The sequence below is a fragment of the Phalaenopsis equestris genome, unplaced genomic scaffold (genome assembly GCF_001263595.1).
Source record: "Phalaenopsis equestris unplaced genomic scaffold, ASM126359v1 Scaffold000364, whole genome shotgun sequence".
NCBI lineage: Eukaryota > Viridiplantae > Streptophyta > Magnoliopsida > Asparagales > Orchidaceae > Phalaenopsis > Phalaenopsis equestris.
Genome location: NW_018164806.1, coordinates 495892 through 520660, shown reverse-complemented (window position 1 = coordinate 520660; position 24769 = coordinate 495892). Strand labels below are relative to the sequence as shown.

General features: G+C 35.9%; 1 protein-coding gene across 1 annotated transcript; it reads right to left on the bottom strand.

The window, feature by feature from the left end:
- Nucleotides 1-3576: 3576 nt before the first annotated feature.
- LOC110026328 (WAT1-related protein At1g44800-like) lies at nucleotides 3577-24127 on the bottom strand. The gene is made up of 7 exons (XM_020727221.1): nucleotides 23952-24127; nucleotides 23766-23828; nucleotides 23355-23471; nucleotides 4424-4673; nucleotides 4189-4347; nucleotides 3945-4096; nucleotides 3577-3824 (listed from the first exon to the last, which is right to left on the bottom strand). The coding sequence occupies exons 1-7, from the start codon at nucleotides 24125-24127 to the stop codon at nucleotides 3617-3619; spliced, it is 1125 nt and encodes a 374-aa protein (XP_020582880.1). The 3' UTR covers nucleotides 3577-3616.
- Nucleotides 24128-24769: the final 642 nt, after the last annotated feature.

Here is a 24769-nt window from a genome sequence, read left to right as displayed (position 1 = left end):
AAAAAAAAAACCTCAAACAATGCTAAAACTGAGTTCAGCAAGAACTAAAGAGCCAAACCGAGCCTAGCAGGGGCAAGACAAAACAAATACAGATCTCCCCCCCTTTAGAGTTAAACCAAGCTCAAAAGGGCTAACTCAACCAAGGACCTAGTTCAATCGAGAAACAAAGCCAAAGCCCAGCTCCCAACAGGAAACAGAAACCATACTCGAGAAACAGAGCCCAAAGCCAAGCTCCAACTAGAAAACAGGAACCATACTCGAGAAACAGAGCCCAAAGCCAAGCTCCAACTAGAAAACAGGAACCATACTCGAGAAACAGAGCCCAAAGCCAAGCTCCAACTAGAAAACAGGAACCATACTCGAGAAACAGAGCCCAAAGCCAAGCTCCAACTAGAAAACAGGAACCATACTCGAGAAACAGAGCCCAAAGCCAAGCTCCAACTAGAAAACAGGAACCATACTCGAGAAACAGAGCCCAAAGCCAAGCTCCAACTAGAAAACAGGAACCATACTCGAGAAACAGAGCCCAAAGCCAAGCTCCAACTAGAAAACAGGAACCATACTCGAGAAACAGAGCCCAAAGCCAAGCTCCAACTAGAAAACAGGAACCATACTCGAGAAACAGAGCCCAAAGCCAAGCTCCAACTAGAAAACAGGAACCATACTCGAGAAACAGAGCCCAAAGCCAAGCTCCAACTAGAAAACAGGAACCATACTCGAGAAACAGAGCCCAAAGCCAAGCTCCAACTAGAAAACAGGAACCATACTCGAGAAACAGAGCCCAAAGCCAAGCTCCAACTAGAAAACAGGAACCATACTCGAGAAACAGAGCCCAAAGCCAAGCTCCAACTAGAAAACAGGAACCATACTCGAGAAACAGAGCCCAAAGCCAAGCTCCAACTAGAAAACAGGAACCATACTCGAGAAACAGAGCCCAAAGCCAAGCTCCAACTAGAAAACAGGAACCATACTCGAGAAACAGAGCCCAAAGCCAAGCTCCAACTAGAAAACAGGAACCATACTCGAGAAACAGAGCCCAAAGCCAAGCTCCAACTAGAAAACAGGAACCATACTCGAGAAACAGAGCCCAAAGCCAAGCTCCAACTAGAAAACAGGAACCATACTCGAGAAACAGAGCCCAAAGCCAAGCTCCAACTAGAAAACAGGAACCATACTCGAGAAACAGAGCCCAAAGCCAAGCTCCAACTAGAAAACAGGAACCATACTCGAGAAACAGAGCCCAAAGCCAAGCTCCAACTAGAAAACAGGAACCATACTCGAGAAACAGAGCCCAAAGCCAAGCTCCAACTAGAAAACAGGAACCATACTCGAGAAACAGAGCCCAAAGCCAAGCTCCAACTAGAAAACAGGAACCATACTCGAGAAACAGAGCCCAAAGCCAAGCTCCAACTAGAAAACAGGAACCATACTCGAGAAACAGAGCCCAAAGCCAAGCTCCAACTAGAAAACAGGAACCATACTCGAGAAACAGAGCCCAAAAAAAAAATCGTTAACTAATATATATATAAATATATATATTAAATATATATATATATAGATATTAATTAAAACGATTTATTCGCGCGCGACGACGCGACAAAATGGGTGTCCTCCCCGGGCAAAATCAACGTTCCAGACGCGTTGGCGCAGTCCATTTCGTCATCCGGGGTCGCTCGGACGACATCGTCGACAATCGGGTCAAAACGCGTCAAAATTCAAACTTCACCAAATATTGGCCCGCGATTGATCGTCACAAGTGGTTTACTCGAGTCCCCGACAAATAACGGTGCAGTCAATGCGAATTGCAGCAATCGGACGCGTCGACTCTCCGAATCGCGAAGCTGGTGCGCGCAGGAGTGTGAATTGTGCAGAAGGCCACCCTAAGGCTCGGAAAGGTCCTATAGGAATCCATTTTGGGTTTCCTCATGTCGGTTTCATCCTTCTAAGCGTTAGAAGTCGATACCACACACGCGAAACTCCAAAAGAGGACGGAAACGGGTCGAACTAAAACGAGGCGGGCACCACTTCTAAGGTTCTAAGATAGTCGCAGGAAGACCCCTGAGGCTAGATCCTAACTCCTACAAGAAAAACTAGACCTCACGAAAATTGAGGTCAACAGGTTAAAAGTTTTATCATAAAATATAATGAAATAAAATCAATCAGATTCTTGAAACAAGAAAATATCATATGCTCACTCTTTTATTTATTTATTTATTTAAATCCAATGAACCTGGCCTATTAATATCTTAGTTAATATTATTATTCAGCATTGGACTATCTTGAGCTTTGATGTATGGTTTATTAGCGAGAGTCTAGACAAGTTTTACTGTATTATAGCTGTCCAAACTTTTCTTTGTGTTAAGTTTAACATTATGGTAAGTACCAAAATGAAAATGATGACATTCACATCCTTAAATGCATTTTTGTCATATGGATTAGGCTTATATCAGTCTTACTATATCATGTTGACTTGGCAATATTATTTTCTAAAATGCACTTAAGGTGGCCTGTTGGAACTACTGGCCTAAGTAGGCTGTAATGCCAGTTGTTGGACTCTTTTGATCTTTGATGATCAAAAATGAAATTCTTTTGATGGCCAGCCATCCACTCTAATTGTAGAAATTGACACTGCATGACATACTTTGATTCTTAGAGTCTAAGTTTTGATAAATGCTTACGTAAACCTCATATATCCAATATGAGTATTCTCCTTTTAATTCGCAACGAGTTGTGAGCTAATTTTTTCATTTTCCAGAACATGTATATACTTGACATTATTACCCTCTCTTTGGGCAACTATATCTTAAAAAAACTAAGAGCCTTATGGTTCTTGTTTGCTCTTTCTGCATCCTCTGTTCTTTTTATTGACTCTACTCTCAGCCTACATAGGACCATCTATATGCTATCATCGCCGCCCCTTCCACACTTGCCATTATGAATACTAATTTTTTTATAGGATGAGTTTATATGATTGAGGGATGTGCAAAGCTAGAGCTCTCATGGAGAGGGTGTTCGTGTGGATTGTCTCAGCACTCAGATTATGAACTGTGGAAATAGATTGTTTGAGAGAAGATGGGAAACTTATGAAGTAAGCTTCCATGTCATGGTATATGACTTTATCCTCTTATAATCCATGTCTTGGTTATATAGATGGTGCACACCAGTTTGTTGTTATAAGTGCTAATTGTAAATTTTAGGTGTTAGATATGTAAATACATAGGAATTGGGTGGTATGTATGTAAATGTCCCTTTCTATTTTTAACATTGAGATTTCAAAAACTGAACTTTTCAATCGTAATTTCTATTTTATTTTAAAACAATATTTTCCTAGAAAATTCTACAAAAGAAGAAAAAATGTTTAAATCCTATTTTTTGCTTACTAGTTTCTGTGCCACGAAAAAACGTTGAAAAACAGAAAATAAACAGAACTGGATAGATGCAAACTAAAAAAAAGTGAAGAATATAGTGAAAAAATCATTATTATGTCACTGAACATCTCCCTCACTATTCTCTTCACCTTCTCCATCCCCTCGTCAAACATAATAGACCATCTTGTTCGTCCATATCGGCCCCTTATGTGGTTGTCGACTGTTTATGTTTTGTGCAAAAGAAATGATCAAGGCATGGTCATTGACTTTTCTTTTGTCGTGTCATGATCAATGGGTATAGAATTTTGTTTTGTAATGCTGTGTTCAGCCATAGATAAATCTGTATTCAAGAAATAGTCCCTGCTTTGATCATCTTCTGATTGAGTTGTGTAATCCTTGCTCTTGCCCCAAAGAAGGGAATAGAGGCCGGCTGTTATAATTATTGCCCCAATAATCCTACAACGTTCAATATAGCAAATTAAAACCTTTCTTAGAAGTTTTAATTTAATTATTTAATCAAACCTTTCATCTATTTTAACACTTAAATATTAACGAGAAATGAAAAAAAATTCTTACATTCCAAGATGTATTTTCTCTGCAAGAATGATAGAGCCCAAGACAGCAGTAACAATCATACAAAGTGGAGTGAAGGCTCCGGCAAAAACTGGTCCTTTGTCCTTCAAAACCAGCTCCAACAAATAATTAGTAACCCCAGTACATACCACGCCCTGTAAACAATATTGTTTTTTTCTTGATTTTCAACTTTCTCCTTAATATTTCTGATTAATGTATTTTATTTTTTTACTGAGGAAGAACTTACTGAATATATGATGGCAAAGAGCCTCATGTCCCACTTTATAATCCATGATTGGGATCCATGCTCCAAAACTAGGGCAAGTACAGTGTTCATTACAGCACCCATGGAACAAATCAAGGTGGTGAGACTAAATTTAGCCTCATATGATTTTAATGTATTCGACTATCATAAATGCATGTAATCTTGTTAGATAACGTGTGATAAACAAAAACTCAAAATTAAGAACTCTTGTTATTACCTGCAGTATTAGGAAGATGCACCAACTGGTGCTACTCGTTATTATCATTAATGTTCCCATAATCCAATTCAACCCTTCTTTATCATTACCATTGGAATTAACTGCAGAATGATGTTCTCGCCCTTTGTACCGTGGGAACTCTGCGGCCGGTCCTTTGTATAGAACCATGAGGAGTGAACCAGCCAAGGCTAATAGAATTCCAATGACCTTAGCTTTGCCATGTCTCTGATATATGTTCAGTTTCTCAACTCTGCTTTTGGTTAATAAACCAATGTTAAATAAAAACATAGACAGAGTTAACACCTTATTGTATAGTTAAGATCAAAGTTTGAGTACAAGATTGCTTCAACTTATTGAGGGACATGAGACTTTAATTAGATTTAGCCACGCATTTTATATTTAAAAATATGTTAAGGTCAGAATATCTGGGGATAGGCCATAAATATTCATAAATTTTAGTTTTTTGATTTGAAACGAGTTTCACCACAGTTGTATCTAGCTTAATTTTGGTACCATTTCGTTCATTCCTCTATGAGGGGCGTCGAAGGCGATGGCTCAACACTGAATAGGTGGTTCATTCAGTTTATGGCCCTCATAACACTCGGTCTCGTACTGCAATTGAAAAAAAACTCAAAAGTATATTAATTTAATTTCTTAAAGCTGAAAGGCATGTATACCTAGGTCTTAGGATTAATTGGATGTAATAATCGACCCCCTCCCACCCTATTTTTAATTTGCATGCATGATGTTTTTGGGTTTAATCTCGTATCAGATAGTTGAAAAATATGTCGAGCTTATGCTTTTTGAATAATAACTTTATCTACTAGTTTATTACCTTAAGTTAGCCCCATTTTAATTCTACTCCTCAATAAGTGATATCAAAGTCAATAGTATTTTGATAATAACAAAACTTAAGTAAATACTACAGAATAAACACAATAAAGATCACAAGCACTAGACACATTTATATGAATTGATGAGATCCACCTGCATCTACGATTGTTCTGAGATCTAATTATTCCACTATGCTTTGAAGAAGGTGGATCAAAAGTTTTTCTTCATATATAAAAAGGGTTTAGGGGACCACTTTGTAGTTACCACTTTGCATAAATATATCCAATAGTTTTACTTAATAAAAGGGATAGCATAGACCTATTCTAGTTCACATGAAACAATGAGATAACACAACTTCCTGTTGTAGATAGGCATATTAGAGCAACGAAGGAGGAAATCATTTAAGAAGAAAGTCGCTTCCTTCATGTAGGCAACACTACGTGAAAATAACTAAATAACATCTATATTTGTGGCGGGACTTGTCCGATGAAATTATTTGTTTTGCTTTTACATTTGATTTACGCCGTGCATTATTAATGATGAAGTTTGTGTTGTCTCATGCAGACACAATAAATTTGTGTCGACAATAGCGATGACATTATTCATCTTTATCTTTGTGACTTAATAGTGAACGAATTTATGAACGCTACAATCGACACAAATTACTGAGCGTTAGATGCATTAACGCTCTCCGTTGTTCTATTGTTTGCTCCAGAAACCCTAGCCCTCTAGTGAATGCCCCCAGTGATCGTCTTCAGTGACCGTCCGAGGACCTCATGACTCTGACAAATCATCATATGCGAGCTTTTCTTCATGGTAAAATTTTTTCTCACTTTTTTTCAAATCTTTTGTTTTTTCTTTGCTGATCTATTCTATTTTGTATGTATTAGGGTTCAACTATGCATTAGGGGATGTTTGGCTGCATGTAGAATGTAGGGTTAGTAGGATTTAGTAAATCCAAAAATGTTAATCCATTAAATTTGATCCACTTTCCTTGTTAATTTAGTTAAGTCGGATTTAAGTTGAATCAAAAGCAAAATTTCGGCTCTTAAAACCTAAAATTTGTGAATTCACGGAACTCTTGCATTTTTGTGTTTGTGTGTATGTATATATATTTATGTGTGTGTGTTTATATTTATGTGTTTTTGATAATATATGTGCGTGTGGTGTGTGAATGTATGTATTTATATATGTGCGTGCATGTGTATAATTGTGTCTATGTATATATTTGTGTATATGTTTGCATGTATATGTATATATGTTAGAATTGTAGTTTTAGGTATATGTACATAATTATGTATGAATTGATCATTTTGTGAGTGATATTTAAATGTCTTAATTTTTAAATCTACGTAAACTGCTGATGGATATTTGAGATCAAGGATATAGAATATATTGTAACCAAGTAGAAAAGGAACCACAGATGATTTCTTGAATGATGTTCAAGAATTTGTGCAAGTGGCTTCGTAGCTGCCCATTTGCCTTTCATAATGAAAGCTTCATGCGCAAAACACAAAAATTATTGTATCTAATGCCTAATGAGGTCAAGTTGAAGTTGTACCGTAAGAGCTTTCAACTTAATTATTGGAACTGGACTGCATATGTTGAGTATTAACCAGATGTTCAATATGATCATGCGGTGCTTCATCATGTTCTTTCCCTTAACGGAATATGATCCTAACATATATGAAGAAATGATTTTTGATGAAGGCAAAACTCATTTCATCAGGAGTGTTTCTAAGAATTATCAAGATCTGAAGAGTGAAGTGCAAAAATTTAACAATTTATTTAGTGTTGCATAACAACTTTTATGGGAATGTTGCACCACACATTCAGAGTTATTAATAGTGCTAAGAATATTGAGCATTAAGTAAGATTATATTGTGCTTAGAGAATGTTTTAATCGTGTTGCAGTATTTATGAAGGATATAAACCCCAAGGGAAATTTAGTTCTAGAGGACCTCTACAAAAAAAAAAGTTTTGAAGTTAGGATTACTATCATAAAAGATACACCGTGGTGTTAATGGTTATTTGTTGTATTATAAGATAATTACAATGTAGACACAGTGCAAATTTTGTGGTGCTGAGATTCAAAACAAATGAGTTGAAAAAGTAAAAATCAGAAAAGTATTTCATACAAGCATCTCTTCTACTTCCGCCTCATTCCTTGACTTCAAAGATTATTCGTTTTTATGTCTACGACTCCTCACATGATATGACATAATAATAGATGTGTTGATACCAACTCTTTTAGTCATCTGTCAGATGGGGAAGCCTGTAAATATTTTGATCGTATTTATCTTGACTTTGTTATTGAACCACACAATGTTAGGCTTGACTTATGTGTAGGCGAGTTCACATCATACAATCAGACTGTAACTACTTATTCATGTTAGCCAGTGATTATTAGAGATATAACTTGCCCCTTGATGTGCGCATGACACGTCGTTTTTATTTTTAATGTTGATCATACCATATCCATAGACCTAGAGGAAAAAATTGATATCTACTTACAACTTTTAATTGATGAGCTTCAAATTTTATGGGAAGCAAGTGTGTTTATTTATGATATTGCTACAAAACAGAATTTTCATCTTATAATTGCCATGATTTGTGCGATTAGTAATTTTTTTGTTTATGTGATACTATATGATTGGGGCACGACAAAAAAGTAGCTTGTCCTTATTGTATGGATCTGTCCAAGGTATTCATCTTAAAACATGAAAGCAAAAATTTTTTGGTTTGGCTGTCACCGTAGATTTCTAACATACAATCACCCATTTAGAAGGAATAAAGATGTCTTCTTAAAGACTAGGGTTGAAAAATCAAGTTCTCTCCCAAGAATAAGTGAGGAAGATTTATGACAGATGATTAATTAAATATTGAAGGTCACTGAGAACTCAAAACTAGCCTTAAATCATTTTTTTTATTTTGATGTTACACATAATTGGACACTACAAAGTATTTTACTAGATGACCGATTTGATTAGGTATAATCTTGATGTCATGCATATTGAGAAATTTTTTTTGATAATATCTTCAATATTGTGATGAATGTTAAGGGTAAAATTAAAGATAATATCAAAGTAAGATTGTACTTGAATGAGTATTATAATAGGAGAGTTAGAACTTCAATAGACTAACACATGTAAACTATTGAAGCCTAAAATGAAGTATTGTCTAACATTAGATCAACAAAAAATATTATGTAAATGGATGCATTCTCTCATGTTTCATAGTGGGTATGTGTTCAATTTGAGTCGCTGCATTGACGTAAGAGCATGGAAGATATTCAGCATGAAAAGTCATGATTGTCATATTTTTTTATAGTGTTTATTGCAAAATACATTGAGTGATGTGTCACTACCGATATTTATTCCATTAATCGAAATCAGTGCATTATTCAAGAACGTGTGCAAGGGCTTTGATTGCGGATGCGTTGAAAATCTTTGAGTATTTCATTAATATTATGCAAACTCGAGTAGATATTTACTCTTGATTTTTTTGACTCTATAGAGTATGTGCTCGTCCATCTATATTATGAAGTTATACTTGGGCGTTCAGTATAGTACATGTGGATGTATTTTTTTTATAGGTATTTCATCTCACTGAACTTTTTATATTAGAAGGCTTTATTACCATAATTTATTAAAAATATGTGTATATCGCAGATTTTTGAATAAAATCTAGAGAACTGTAAAAAATAAAGCATGTCCAGAGGGTCGATATGCGAAACATACTTGTCGTAGGAGACAATTACATTATGTTCTTATTATTTTGAGCAACATCAACCAATACATCAAAATGTTGGTGAGATACCTCTGTAGTTTGAATTATCTGTATTTCAAAAATTAGGAGAAACATCAGGGAGACATATTACATGTTACCTCAATGATAAGGATCTTTAAACGTGATTTTTTATTTTCTTCTTAACAACGATGAAGTCCAATCATTTGTACAATAAGATTTTTAGTAATTAGAAATTCTTTGAGTTATTACTTAGAATTTTATACTAACTTGCTCATATAACTAACAATGATGCGAGCAGATGTTCGTCAGCAATTTAAACATAATAGTTTTTGAGTTATATGGAGTCCTGCATCCAATCATTATTTGATCGTAGGTACTTTAGTTCATCTTCAATTTCATTTTTTACTGGACTTTTCATTTAACAGAAATTTACAGAACATTAAATTTATTTTTATTTAAAAAAAAACTCATGTCATTTTTTTTGTTACATCAAAGAAAGTGATGTAGTTTAATAATACCATCTGAAAAATGATGGGGGATGATCCTTGTGCACAAGCTTTAACATTTAGTTTTTTGTTATTTCCCAGCGTGGGAGAAACTAACCCATCTTTGTTTACCCAAAATGTAATCTTCATATAATGTTGGGATTTTCTTGTCCTTTCTTACTCACATAATCTTACCTTTAGTGTAATTATTTGAATCTATCTTTGTATTGATAGGGGCTCTCATTATTCTTGTATTGATGGTGGTATAAAGAGTGAATGTTGTGTTGCCCTGAGAAATCACCAAGATTTGTTACGTCACTTTTCATCTATCAGTAGTATGAAGAGTCGCATGACATATATTAGTTGTGTGATAAAGATCATGTTCCTTTTCAAGCCAAGGATATGTTTATTTTTTTTCAGCTTCCAAGTATTGTTTTATATTATTTATATTTCACTCCTCTAATGTCTATAATATTCAAACAGTCGTTACAGATAACGTAATTTTTTGCTATAATTACTTTTTTTTTGTAATTTAGATTTGTATAGGAAAAAGCATGAAATGATATATTTGAGTCTCGTCTTTTATCTCTATTGGATGCTCTGCACTAAGTATTAGTACTTTCTAATTATTCCCTATAATGGCATGCATTATCTTTTTTTTTTTTTGGCTTTTGGCCTTATGATTTTGTTTCCCATATTCTTGTGCTATGAGTTCAGAAGTACTTGACGCGAATATCCACTAGAGTTATCATGGGAAATAGCAGATTCGATCTTCCCTTTATTGAACCAAGAAAGGAGTAGCAGTAATCTTACCTAATTCTTGTCTAGATCGCCTCTTGGTACGAATAGACTGACTTAATGCCTCTACCCCTCCTTTCCCTTGTAGCATGCTTTTCAATTTTGGTCTTGGCTGCCTCTTGCTCCACTGAAAGTCTATGTGTTCAGACAAGGCCCCCTCTCTCCAAATCTTAGCCTCTCGTCTCTGGCTAAGGTTGCATAGTTTTTTTCGGACTAGACGCTTTTCGGGCAGGACGAACTCTATGGTCCAAGTCGTGGAAGGTTCTGAAGTTGGTTCAAACTGAATAGGGATAGGTCCTACTTGGGCAATCCAGGACAAGCTGGTGTAGGGAGGGATGATAGAGGTCATTGGATTAGGGATTAGGATAGATATATGGGGCATGTTTGAAGTCGATGGCTAAGTTCTTGGCTCTTAGGAATGGTGTCCTCAATTTTGGTATGAAACATTTTGAGGTTGAGATTTAGGCGGAGGATGTAATAACCAGAAGAAATTCTGTATCTAGACCAAGAAAATTCTTTGACCATTTTGTAAATGACTGTTGGTCGATATCCTTGAGTTTGACCTCTTTTCAGATGGACCAAGCCTAGGGAGAGGTTAATAGCTTTGCAGATGCCTTAGCCTGGTAGGGACACGTTCTCAACTTTGGTTCAAACTTTTCAACTTCCCATGGATCAATTGTCTTTTTCTTTCTCGAACATGTCTTCTCCACTAGGGTATGGGTGTCCCCTTTTCTTTCTTCCCGGAGGGAAAGCGAAAGACAGATGTACTCACCTTTGTACCTTCGAGTTACGATGGTTGGCCAGAGTGACAGCTGGCGAATCAAAAGAAAGCGGGCATCCCCCATTGAAGTGACCGAAGAAGTGACCGAATCACAACCCCCTAAGCTGACTCCTTGGGGTTTCTCTCACGATTCTCTATCTAATCTGGATTTGTAATCAGATGGCTTTGGGCCTCATATGAAGCTGTTCAGTCTATGCCTCATATGAGTGTGGGGTTAATTAGAAGGTACAAGTTCAAGCCATTTGTTCCCCGTATTGACTCGACGACATTAGAATCGCTTGGCTCGGTCGACCACCGGTCAGTTAAGTTCGTGATGTAGCCTCTGGAAAGGGATAACAACCCCCAATAATTGGGTTATCATTCCACGTCTTAAATATTTGGTTTAGTCAAAATAAAATGTTTGATTTATTGTCCTTTTTGCAAATTACGACTCGTCTGGCCGTACTGTACTGGATTTCAAAAAAGTGAAAACTATCAGGTATGGGGGAAAACACTCTACTTTCCACATTGTAGTAGCTTCCATAATCAAGTATGTATGGAGGTGAAGCTGACGTTCTTTCCTGGCTTGTTTGCCTTCAACTAACAATAATACTAGAAGTCTTCCGCTTCCACGCTTCAATTCGAAAAAAGGATGGTCATAGATCACCTAGTCCAATTTATTTTTTTTTTTCACTGCAACACTTCAGTCAACACCCTCTCACCGAAGAAAAGAGATTTCACTCATTTCTCTCCTATAGTTTAGAACTCAATACGAAACAACTCTAAGAAATTTTACCTACCACCTAAAAAACTATACAGGGACTTTGGTCCATTTTCTTGAGGTGAGGTGGCATAATCCCTATTTACCTGGAAGGTTCTCGCTCTCCTATAACTAGAACCAAGAAGGTTTCCACTTCTCACTCAGACAGAAGTTCTTGGGTTCAACCACTCTTTGAAAGTAAGCCCACGTTCGTTTAGAGCGAGTTACGTACCTAGGATGCAGCGGAAAGTACGTTGTTGAGGTGCGGAGCAAAGCAGCAAATTCTCACTCTCTGACACTCATATCAGTCTCAGAGGTAGGCAGCGCAAGTATCGTCTTTTTTTCTATTTGAAAATCTGCGTATGTGAGAGCCATGCATCCCGTTTTGGCTTATATATACTTACCATATTCTCACTTTGACTTTGTTTTTTCACTTTTAGTATTCTAGGTGAAGGCGTTAACTAGCACCTCCGGTTTGGTACATGCTTATTACTTTTATTCTGCATCATACTCATATTGTTAATATTTAGAAGGGGCATTTACGTGTATTCGACCCAATTCTTTTATATTTACATATTTGAACCCTAAACATTGATTTTTTACATTTATATTTTTGCCACCCAAATGCATAATATCACATAAAAATATACTAAAAAACCTTAAAAAGGTGAAATACACCTTTTCATGGAAAGATAAGGTGGTAGTTATGTAAAAGTTGAAGTTTAGGAGTTAGATATGTAAATATATAAGAATTGAACGATATGCATCCATATCTTTCTATTTAAAATCAAAGATTGTTAATTATCCGCTTTTTCATGTCATCTGAATTCCTTTCTAAAGATTTTTTTTTTTATCGATGAGTTATGATTAAGTGTTGCCGAGATGAGAATGATTGGGTGGATGAGTGGCTTTGCATTTAGACAAAATGCGAAATGAATATATCTGTGATAGGGTTGGTGTAGTTCCTGTGGCGGACAAAATTAGAGAAAGTCGTCTTAGATGGTTTGGTCACATTAAACGTCAACCATCTGTTGATCTAATTAGGAGATTAGATGTTTTAGATTCGACTTATGTTAAGAAAGACGGAGGTAGACCTAGGAAAACTTGGGCTTGTTGTATAAAAAATGATCTTAATTTTTTAAAACTAAATGAAAATATGGCACTAAATAGGACGCAATGGAGAAAAAAAGATTCATGTAACCGACCACACATGTAACCGACCCGACCACACGTAGTGGGATTAAGGCTTTGTTTTTGTTGTTATCGATGAGTTATGATTAATGATCAATATAAATTTTTGATGACCATCACAATACCGTCCTAGGTTTTGGGCATCGATAAAAATAAAATTCAAGAATGGATCTCATCATCAAAGCTTGTATTCATATAGCTTATTCGCCTCATAATTGAGTTGAACTTGCTGATGTAATCTATGATTGAAACTTCTTTGGCATCCTAAGATTATATAAAGCTTTTTCATTATATGTATTTTATTGACTAAAATGGCTTTTCAATGTCAGAGAGAATCTTCATAGAGACCAATTGTAGATAATATTCTCAGGTATTTTACATTCATCAACTCCCACTCTTCCTAATCTACAAATCACATGTCTACTCATTTTGAAGGTTCACAAAGCTTTCTTCAATAAATTTAGTTCTCTATCTGCATCTTCTATAATCCAATATTCTATCTATTGAATTGGTGATATATCATCTTCAATGCTAGTTTTTCATAGCTTTTTAAACAAAAGCTTGAAATCAATTATTTTGATAGTAATTAAAATTTGCGCAAGAAGTGAATTGAAGACAAAAGTGTAAACATAATAAAGAAGGTGAACATTACACTCGTAATTCTGGTTGTTGGTGAAACCCACATGGTTCTACATTTGCACGAAGATCAAGCTATTTGTCATGATTCAACCCGGGACTTAGAATTAAACAAGATAAAAAACGAAAAGTCGAACGGTGCAATAAAATTTTCTATTATTCATTTTCTATCATTAATAGTTTATAATCCAAATAAATTGAAAGAGTCACTAAATAAAGTAATTTAATTGACCAAATAAAATTTGCCTTTTAGGTTGCTGACCTCGCCTATGTATACATTATCTCCTTAAGTATTCATCTTATTCAAAAGTTGAAATCCATAAAAAAATATTAAATTAACATAATCAATTATTTATTATAACCCAGTGGGGGCAATTACACATTTAAAATATAACAACCCAAGGAAAAGAAGACAATATATATACTGATTTTTCATAATTCATTATAAAAAATCATATCATAATCTAATATTAGTATTCATGATATTTGCTCAATAAGAATAATCTAGAATACTACATGCATTAATTTTTGCTTTACTTTTCAAAAGACAATATTTTAATTCTTAAAATATTTCATACTCTTAGTTTTCACATCTGTCTTAGGAGCACCGCGAAACATATCTTAAACATGAATGACTGATATTATCCCACCGACACATCGGTCGTGATCTAAATTACACCATTGACTGAGGTGAAAATGTGTATACTTACTCATGACCAATATTATCTGGTCGACATAATTTTTTTTTATCTAAATTACATAATTGTCTGAGATGATAAGTTGTCTACTCATCTCTAGCAAATATTCTCTCATCGGCACAACGGTCAATGATCTAAGTTTCACAATTGTCAGAGGTAATATAAAAACGTCTACTCGTGCAGTTACCTTATCGTTCTGAGCTAGTATCATAAAGAGTAAGCTCCTCATCTTAGAATGTTCATACAAGCATTCATGTATACACTATTTTCATTATTCATAAAATTACTTTCTTATAAAATATTTTATATTTATCTACTAAAGAATAAATACACATCTACTAAAAATTTAAAGGTCATGCAAAAAATCCGATATATTCATTTATACTATAATTTAAAGGTCATTTAATAATCTAATATATGCACTTATACTATGATCTAAAGATCCTGCAACATGGAAGCAGCTGCAATCCTCCATTCCTGCAACAAGCAACAACAACTCTAAATGTGCAAAGGGTTTATGACCAAGTACGAAATGAAGAAGTTTAGTTCTACTCAGGAGGTTAGTTAAGAAACCAAGAATTTTGTCTGAACAGACCCTAAACTCTCTTCATTTATAACAAATCATAAACTAAATGATGATAACTTTCTTCACTAGTCTCAATTTATATTTATGTACATTTGTGGAAAATGAAAAGAGGAACATCTCATGGGAGAGGGCACAGTTTATGAGCTCACTGATCGTAACTATCACACATGGTAGATTAAAGGTCGAAGTAAGAGAAATTTCTTATTTTACGAAACAACCAAAGGAATCTGAGAAACCGTTAGAGAAACTTATTCCAATACTGAGAATACTGTAGAGTTATTTGAGATCGAAACCAAACTACATGATAATCATCAAGAAGAGCTAAATGTCACCCAATATTTCTACTTTTTGACAAAGTATTGGCTATACTTAGATATGCCTGAGATATATGTATGGAAATGTCCATATGATGTGATGTACAAGTCCATTATCGGGAAGAAGAGAACGATTAAATTCTTAGTGAGACTAAGGAATTGGATGAAGTAAGAGAGATGATCATATGAATAAAACTTCTTATATCTACCCGTTAAGCTTTTGTTGAAGTTAGATGAGAAGAGAGTAAAAAGAAGCTTATGATGACTGGAAATGGGAGTTCATTAAGTGCTGAAAGATCAACTCTAAACTCCAAATTCTTCCCATAGGAATCGTCTCACATGTGACTCACAAAAAAATCGGGCACATCAAAGACTAATGTTGAAAACTCCATGGAAAGTCTGTAGATTGGAATTCTCGACATGAAATGAAAGATCAAGAGAGCAAGACTAATGTTGCCACAACATTTGAATGGTCATCTGTCCCATTCACGAAGGAATAGCTTGGAGCACCGAAAAAACTTCTTAGGGGTAATACAGAATAGCGCACCAACTTCATGTCACATCAGGGTAAAATATATCCTTCTATCTTATCAACAATGGGAGATTTAGACCTTGGATCATAGATTCATGAGCTTTTGATCATATGACTGGATACATCAATGCTCTAGTTAATGTCAATAAGCTTCTACATTTAAATCTGTCAGACTTGCAAATTGATCACACTAAAAAAATTACTAAAAAAATAGATGTGGAGCTCTCTCAGGATATTAGTTTTTTCTCAACTCTATGTGCTCCATAGTTGGACTGTAGTTTAATTTTGTTTTCCTTCACGTACAGAGCTAAATAAGCTTACTCATAATATGAAATGTATAACTAACTTCCTTGCAAATCTTTGTGAATTTTAGATGGTGGATTCAGGTAAGGTGATTAGTAGGCTAAAATGTATCAAGACTTGTACATGTGATACAACTGAAATGCTATGAAGCACCAATGATGCAAGCAAATATTCGTGTCGACCATGTAGTATAGGAAACTTAGTATGTGTATCGATCTCACGAGGAATTGGTGAACTTTCGAAGTCGGGAAAAGTTCTGGTATACTGGTTTTGAGTTTAGCCCGAGGTTCAAAATTTAAAAATTTTAAAGTTTCTAGTCCTAATATTTTTGCAAAAAGTAAATTTATATCTAGTTTTGAGTTTGAGCAAGTGATATGAAACTTCTCTTGAATTGTTCTTATGCAAAGTAAATATATCTCAGTGACTAATGAAGTTTGACAATCAGGAGCAATAATTTTTCTTAGCTCCTCTCGGCGATCATAAGAAAATTAGAGTTTCATATTACATTTAATCCTCTAACCACGCAAATACTCATGTGTTTACAAATTTTCCTACACAATTGTACAATCCTAACAATAGTATTTCTCTTCTCTTAGAATAGTATAAGTTAACCTAATTCTTCTACTAGTCTACTCTCATAGTACTAGATCACAGCACATCCTAAATGATCAGTTTATTCGTAAATTATAACAAGAATTTTAAACCATCAACCTATAAATAAATTACATGCAATCATAGAACATAGAATTTAATTGCATATAATCTAATTCAAGAGAGAGAGAAGTTTAAGCCATACTAATTATAGGTAAACACAACATAAACTTCATTGCAAAATCAAATTTTAACAAAGTTAGAACAATCTCATCGATGTTCTACTTTGATTCAAACGAACTTACAATGAAATCGCTGAGTTCTGCACCGTTTGAGTACAAAAATGGATACACACTCACTCTTACACTTGTTCTCACTCGGGCGAACACTCACACTCACAACAATCCTTAGGATTCCTCCTTTGAAATGCTTTGACTGCTCCCGAGTATTCTTCTTCTCCCTATCGTTCGTCTCTAATCCTCTCTTTCCTCTTATTGGTTCGATTAGACATTTTTTAACTCCTTTTACTCGAAACGATATGGATGGAAGCGTCCAAACAAAAAATTTACTCTTATGCCCTAGATGCCCAAAACCAATGTCTGGGCCTCTAGATTCGGGTGTCTGGGCGCCCAAAAATGGAGCCTAGGCGTTTGTGTCTAGTTATGGCGCCTAGGTGCTTGGTCCTCTAGTTCCGAGTATCCAGGCGTCTGTTCTTTTTTTTTCAAGGGGCCAGGATGACATATGGGCACTCAAAATTGTTGTCTGGGTGTCGGTTCAGTTTGTTTCGAGTCCTTTTGCTCCTTAAAATGCTTAATCATCTGTACACTACATATACAACCATAAATACCATGGAAAAATATTAAAATGACAAATAGTCCCACATCTATCTTTTCTCAAGTTTCTGAGGTTGCAGAGTCTATTTTTGTTCAAATGAAGTGATGTTATGATATTGTCGTTTGGGTCATCCTAATTGCAATTGTGTTACAAAAATATATCATTGTTTGTTTATCAATAAAAAACCTAATACTTATCAATGTGAGTTTGTCAACTTATCAAACACACTAGAAATGTTTATCCCATGACGCAGTACAAACTCCCACATCATATTTTTATTTTCCACATAGATATTTGGAAACCTCAAAAGTAAGAACTCTAAGTGGGGCTAGATGGTCTGTCTCACTCATTGACGATCACACTAGAACCACTCGAGTATTCCTAATGAAGGAGAAATCTGAGACAACTCAATCTTCCAAACCTTCCATGACACAATTCACTCAATTCTAATGCATAATTCAGATCCTCAAAACTAATAATGCAAAGGAATATTTCAACTCCATTGTATCCTACCTTTCAAAAAATAGAATCATTTATGTGAGTATATGTATTGATATCCCACAACAGAATGGGATAGCAAGTACAAAGTTGGTGGTAATGAGAGATCCAAAACTAGACTGGTTGCAAAATGTTTCACTCAAGCCTATAAGATCGATTATCAGGAGATAGTTGCACCTGTTGTCAAACTGAACACTTTTAGAGTTATCATCTCTGTGGTAGTTAACAAGGATTGTGGCCTGCATCAACTTGACATAAAAAAATGCCTTTCTGAATGGAGATTTTGAAGAAGTGTACATGGAGATACCACCAAGACTTGTGAATGATTCTAATAAACACAGTATGCAAACTCAGGATGTTTTTCTATGGTCTTAAGAAATCACCATGGTCATTGTTTAAATGGTTTGCTAAAATATGAGATATAACATATATTCTCAAGGTCAAGCTATACACCATTCATAAAACACACTTAGGGATGTAAGATTGCTCCACTGATAGCATATGTGAATGATATGATTCTTACTGGTGATGATGAAAGGGAAATTCTTAAAATCAAACTAGTGTTTGCCACTGAGTTTGAAATCAAAGACCTAGGAACCATGATATATTTCCTAGTTATGGAAGTAACAAGGTTCAAGAAGGGCATTGTTATATCATCGAGAAAATACTTACTAGATTTGCTAAAGTAGATAGGAATGATTGGATTCAAACTTGATGATACTCCAATAGAGCCCAACAGGAAGTTTAATAGAGGAGAAGAAAATATATATGTGGATAAGGGAAGATATCAAAGATTGGTGGGAAAATTCATCTACCTATTACATACTAGGTCAGATATTGCATGTTCTATTAGTATTTTGAGTCACCATATGAATAACTCAAATGAAGAACGTTTAGAGATGTACAAATCCTTACATTTGTCAAGCAAACTTCTGGTTATAGATTAATTTTTTAGAGAATCAGAAACACAGAGATACTTGTTTACACTGATGCAGGTTAATTTGGGGAATTCATTGACAGAAGGTTTACCATATGTCATTGCTCATATGTATGGGAAAATCTGGTCACATGAAGCAGTAAGAAGCAAGTGTTTCTCTAGAAGTAGTGCAGAACATAATACAAGACAATTGTCTTAGAAATTTATGAAGGGATTTGGATTTAGAAATTGTTGAAGGAATTTTAATGTACCTCTAATTGGCCTATACAACTATTTTGTGACGGTCAAGTAGCTATAAGTATTGTCAATAATCCTGTGCGTCATGACATGACCAAAAATATTGAAATTGGTATACTTTTGATATGACCCAACATCAAAATAAGCACGTTTTTCCACAAAAATTAGGGCAACACAACTATTTTCTTCAATAATCTTAATAACTTAACAGAAACACAGTAGACAATCACTTACAATTTGAGAGGTAGGTGATTTCTCCAAATTCATTAAATTCTTGAGGTAGGAAATCTCTCTCAAACCCTAAACCTAAGACTCACAATCCAAGATCATCCACCCCCCTAACTCTAGATATAACAAAAATATTTATACCCAACAATAATAATAATAAAAGACTAAACTGCTCTTAGGCGTATAAAAGATAAATTTTCCCTTGGGCTAGGCGCTAACAAAAACTTCCACCCCCCCTCCTCTCCAAATGGACACCTTTCCTCCCCTCTCACAACTATCTCTATTTCTTCATTCTCTGTCTCCTTGTCATACAATATGAGAACTTATAATTTTTTATCCTTGCAATGGTGTCCTTGGGTAAATTTCTCATCACTGGAAACATAACCCCTTGGCTCACTTCTCTCGAATATGTCTCTGTAAGACGCTTGAATGCTGCTCCCGATTATTGCCCTCCATTATTTGTGTCTCGTGCAACCTCCCTTTGAATTTCCACTATTTGAGCTTGTGATATCGTCTTGGTTGTAGCAGTTTGGTACGATGTTCCATTTGTGTTGCTCCTGTTGGCCTTCTTCATCTAATTCTTGTCCTCTACCATCTGAGCTAGTTCTATCATCTCCCTCAATCCTTGTTGTCTCAATATTCAGCGTGATGCTCGTATGTTGGGCTTCAGGCTCTTCATGAAACTTTCCACCAATCCTGTTTCAGAAATCTTCCTCAGACGTCCCAACAATCCCTCAAATCTCTCTCAGTATTCCATGACAGTTCCCCTTCTGAGTAAAGGCATAGAATTGCTCGGAATTGTTCCGACAAACAATCCTTGACTTCCTCCCAAGAATGGATCAGGTATCTAGTCTCCCTCCACTGAAGCCGGGCTGGAGCTTTCCCTTCCAAACATAATTCTGCAGCCATGAGTTTTCCTCCCACCTAGCCCATTCACAGCGATTTATCGCTCCACCCGATACTCCATCCATATGCATCTTCTCCCTCGAAGATCAACATCTTCAACTTCCTAGCTCTAACAACTCCACCCAAACTCCCTCTTCCTCTCCCTCTCCCTCTCCCTCTGTTGTTTCCCCCTAATATATTGAGGGTAAAATTCTCTCCTTCGATCATAATCATATCCCCTCTCTGCTTCTCTTATTTCTTCTTCGTGCTCCCCCATAACTTTTGCATAAGCTTTTCTCCATGTTTCGACCCAACCACCTCCATCAGAAATCTGCTTATCAGAGCCATGGGAGGGGGTTCATAATGGTGGATGTTTTCCTCATGTTTTTCACGCTCGATCTCTTTTACTTTAGGTCTTGCAAATTGAGCATCCGACGGGGTCTTGAATTGCATTTGAATGAGTTTCTTTATCACTCTCAAATTTCTCATATTTTCTCAAATCTTCCTCGTCATGTTTCTCAAGTTCGTTCTCTTTTCCTTTGGGTTTTGCAAATTGAGCATCTGACGGGGTCTTGGATTGCATCTCAATGAGCCTCTTTATCACCTCTCGAATTTCCCTTATTTTCTCAAATCAATTCTTCATTCAGTTCTCCATGGAAGAAAACCTATCTTCTATAATGGTGAGCGTTTCTTCCATCTCAGATCTGATTTGACTTCTCTCTTCCTCTAATTTCTTCTCCAAATCATTTACTTTCTTAGCTGTCGTTCTTCTCAGAATTTTTTTTCTCACAAAAGGCAATTTTTATATGCAGAATTTCGTCGTCTGCTTCAGGATGAGACCAATCGAGCGAATGTTCCGTAAGTCAATAATCCAGGATCATTCTGATCGTGGCTTCCCAAGTAGCTCAAATCACGACTGTCTAATAGCTTTGGTCTAGTCTTCCCAACTAGCTTAGAATCGTGACTGATGTGTGAGGGAAAAGCTGGAACAAGAGAAAAGTGAGAGTTATGAAAAAGGAACATGAGAAAGTTGGGAGTTTCGTGTCTCTGTAAGTCACTTCTCAGTCGCTGCTTTCCCAAGTAGCTCTGATCGTGACTCTATCGGGTAGAAAGCTTGGGAGGAAGAGGAAAATAGGAGTTTTGGGTTTCTGTACGCTGCTTTCCAATCACGGCCTTCCCATTTAGCTCTAATCGCAACTATATTGGATAGACGATGCAAGAGGAAGAGAAGTTGGCGCGAAAGGATGAGAAAAAGTGGAGAATTGGGTTTCTGTATGCCGATCCCCAGTCATTGCTATTCTAGATAGCTCTGATCGCGACTGTATCAGGTAGAGGACGTGAGAGGAAGTGAAGTTTGCGCGAAAGGAAAAGAGAAATGTGAGATTTCAGTCTTTGTACGTCGATCCCTACCGCAGTGTCCCCAACCCTTCGCGTCTATGCAACAACCCTTCTCATCCCCTTGCACGCAACTGTACACGACTTTTGGGTCTAGATAATCAGTGATTCTTCCCAATTAGCTCCAATCGTGACTAATTTGCGAGGTGAAGTCAAGAAATCGTTTGTATGCCACGATCCTTCCTCACGTAGGGATTATTGGCCGATAAAATCATAGCTGTTCTGCTCTATTGCGATGTCGTCTTTGCCTTCCCCGCAAGCTTTGATCGAGATTGTATGACGATCCGGGGCACTGTTTCCAAAAATTTTTCTCTGATACAATTTTGATTTGATCCAACGTCAAAATCGGCACGTTTTTTTACAGAAATTCGGACAAACACAAATTTTCTTTAGTATTCCAATCAACTCAACAAGAATACCAAAGATAAGCACCTACAATTCGAGAGGCAAATGATCTTTCCCAATTGCTACAATTTGAGAGGTTGAAAATCTCTTCCCAACCCTAAACCTAAGACTCACAATCCAATCTCATGCATCTTCCTAATCCTAGACATAAAAAGTCTATTTATACTCAACAACAACAATAATAAATGATTAAATTGCCCTTAGACATACAAATGACAAATTTGTCCTAAGGCTAGGTGCTAACATAACAAGCTTCTTCTGAAAAAGTTAATGGTGGCATTATACAGCTAAGCTATATCTTGACATCAACAAGTTGTTGATGTATTCACCTAAGCTCTTCCTTTAAGCAACCTCTCTGAGTTTTTTAATACCAAACTTGAGCTCTACAATATCTATAACCCAGCTTGAGGTAGAGTGTGGAAATCTTAGAGGATCGACCTTCTCTTCATGGTGGGCCTAGACCGACCGTCTCATGAGTGATTGATGGATTAATTGAAGAGAACTTGGAAAATTCCTTGATTAGTTTTTATTATCTTCCTTTTTATGTTTATTTCTGAATTATTTCATTTTCATGTTTGGGCTAGATATATTTGATAAGATTATAAGATAGTACCCTCTATATATATATATATATATATATATATATATATATGTGCGCGCGCGCGCGCAACCATAATGGGATATGTGCGCGCGCGCGCGTAACCTTAATGGTTGCAGATTGGTAATTAGAATCCAGTATTTCCTCACACGTTTTTCCTTCAGGCTCCTATGTTTGTTGAATGAATGGAAACTTCTCAAACCCCTTGTTATCCGTATGTTGAAATGAACCTGGCCTCCTCTTTTCGGATTCTCGATTAATTTATAGCTTCGATGGCATGCAAACCTCTCCTTTTTAACACTATTTATATTTATTACAAGGCATGCGTTTGATAACCCACAAATATTTGCAACAAATAAGTGATCCCGGTCATAACTTTGTTAATTTAAATAGTTGAAAATTTGAACTCCATAATTTTATAACCCACAAAAAGGATTAAAAGATATTCTTCAAAATCTCGTGTAATCGGTCAAGGCTTGACGTATCAGTGTAAAGATATGTATTGATGAAGTCTTGTAAGCGTTTGTGCAGATAACTGAATCTGGTCAGTGCTATCTTAAGTTCAACTTGACCTCTCATTAATCCAAACCCTCTAATCCAAAAGGTCTTTAGTCTGGAGAAAGGATTATGCTGATAAATAATATAAGCATTAAATCTGTAAAAATTTGGGCCTTACCTGAGCGCCAGTGATAAAACGAAAGTAATTGGTGGGATTAGATTTTTGAGAGCAGAAGCATAACCTGCGGATGTCAACTTGGCTCCCATGAATAATAAGTTCTGATCAAGCACACCCCTAGTTTGATAAAATAAATCATGATTATCATTTAACTATGACTCCTGATATAGATTAATGGAACGAAGAAGTTATGGGCATTTACATAAATGCCACATAATTACCATGTATGTACATATCTAACATGTAAACTTTGATTTTTCCATTTTTGACACTCGATGAAACATATCTAATCAAAAATACCACTTTGACTAACTCAATGAAACACACGTTTTAAAGCACTGGTAAAGTTTAGTTGTTAGATGTGTAAATACTTAGGAATTGTGTGGAGCAGTTAGGCGGAAAGACATTTACTGTAACAACCCAAGTGCTGTTATCTTCATGAAAATGTGCCGTGTCATCCTAGGCCTCCTTCCCCTGCTACAGATGAAATTATTTAGGCAATAAAGACAACATTTATCAATTTCAAGATGCAACTGTTCTTGTTTCATAAATATATCCAAAAAATTTGCACCACATAGAAGCGAGCAAGAATAGTACCTCTCAAAATAGAGCGCGAACGGAGCAATAAAAATGGCAGCAACGATATTACGGTATGCAAACAGCACAGTCTGGCTCATCCCATTCTTAAGAACCGCCAAAAATACAATCGACATACCCGCAAAGCTCAACTGCTGAAGCACCATGGCAGCATAAGGCTTCACCTTCTGATACATCTTAGTAAACATTATCTCTGAATGGATGTCGCATTTTTAATTCTTGAAAAGTTAATTTTTTTTCCTTTTGTTCCATATTATTTATTTATTTATTCGGACTCTTTTATCATTCCTTTCTTTTCTCCCTCGCAGTATTTTGGTCGCCGGCTCTCCACTTTGACCACAGAATGTAAAAAAACAAAATAGAACTGGTGAGTCACTCCTACTTTTAACAGCATGCAAACATAAATCTTATGGGCCGCCGCCGACAATATATGTAGGGGTGTAACTCGTGTTCGGCTCGTTTATATTTCGAGCTCAAAAAGTGTGTTCGTGTTCGGCTCGTTTTCTTAACGAGCGGAACATGAACTGTTCACGTGTTCACGAACAAATAGTCCTTTTAACAACCCTAATCATGTAGCCATAAGACATAAGACAATAAGGGTTTGAGCAAGATTTAAAAATTATTATTTATATTAAAACATCATTTGAATCTAATTTAATATTTTTTATTCTATTTTCTTAATCAATATTTTAATTGATTATAAATCTTCGTAGCCTTGTAGCCAATTATATTTTTTTAAAATATTACTTTATAAGCTTGATTAGTATTTCGAGCCAAAACGAGCCGAACACGAACGAACACATCTTAGTTCGTGTTCG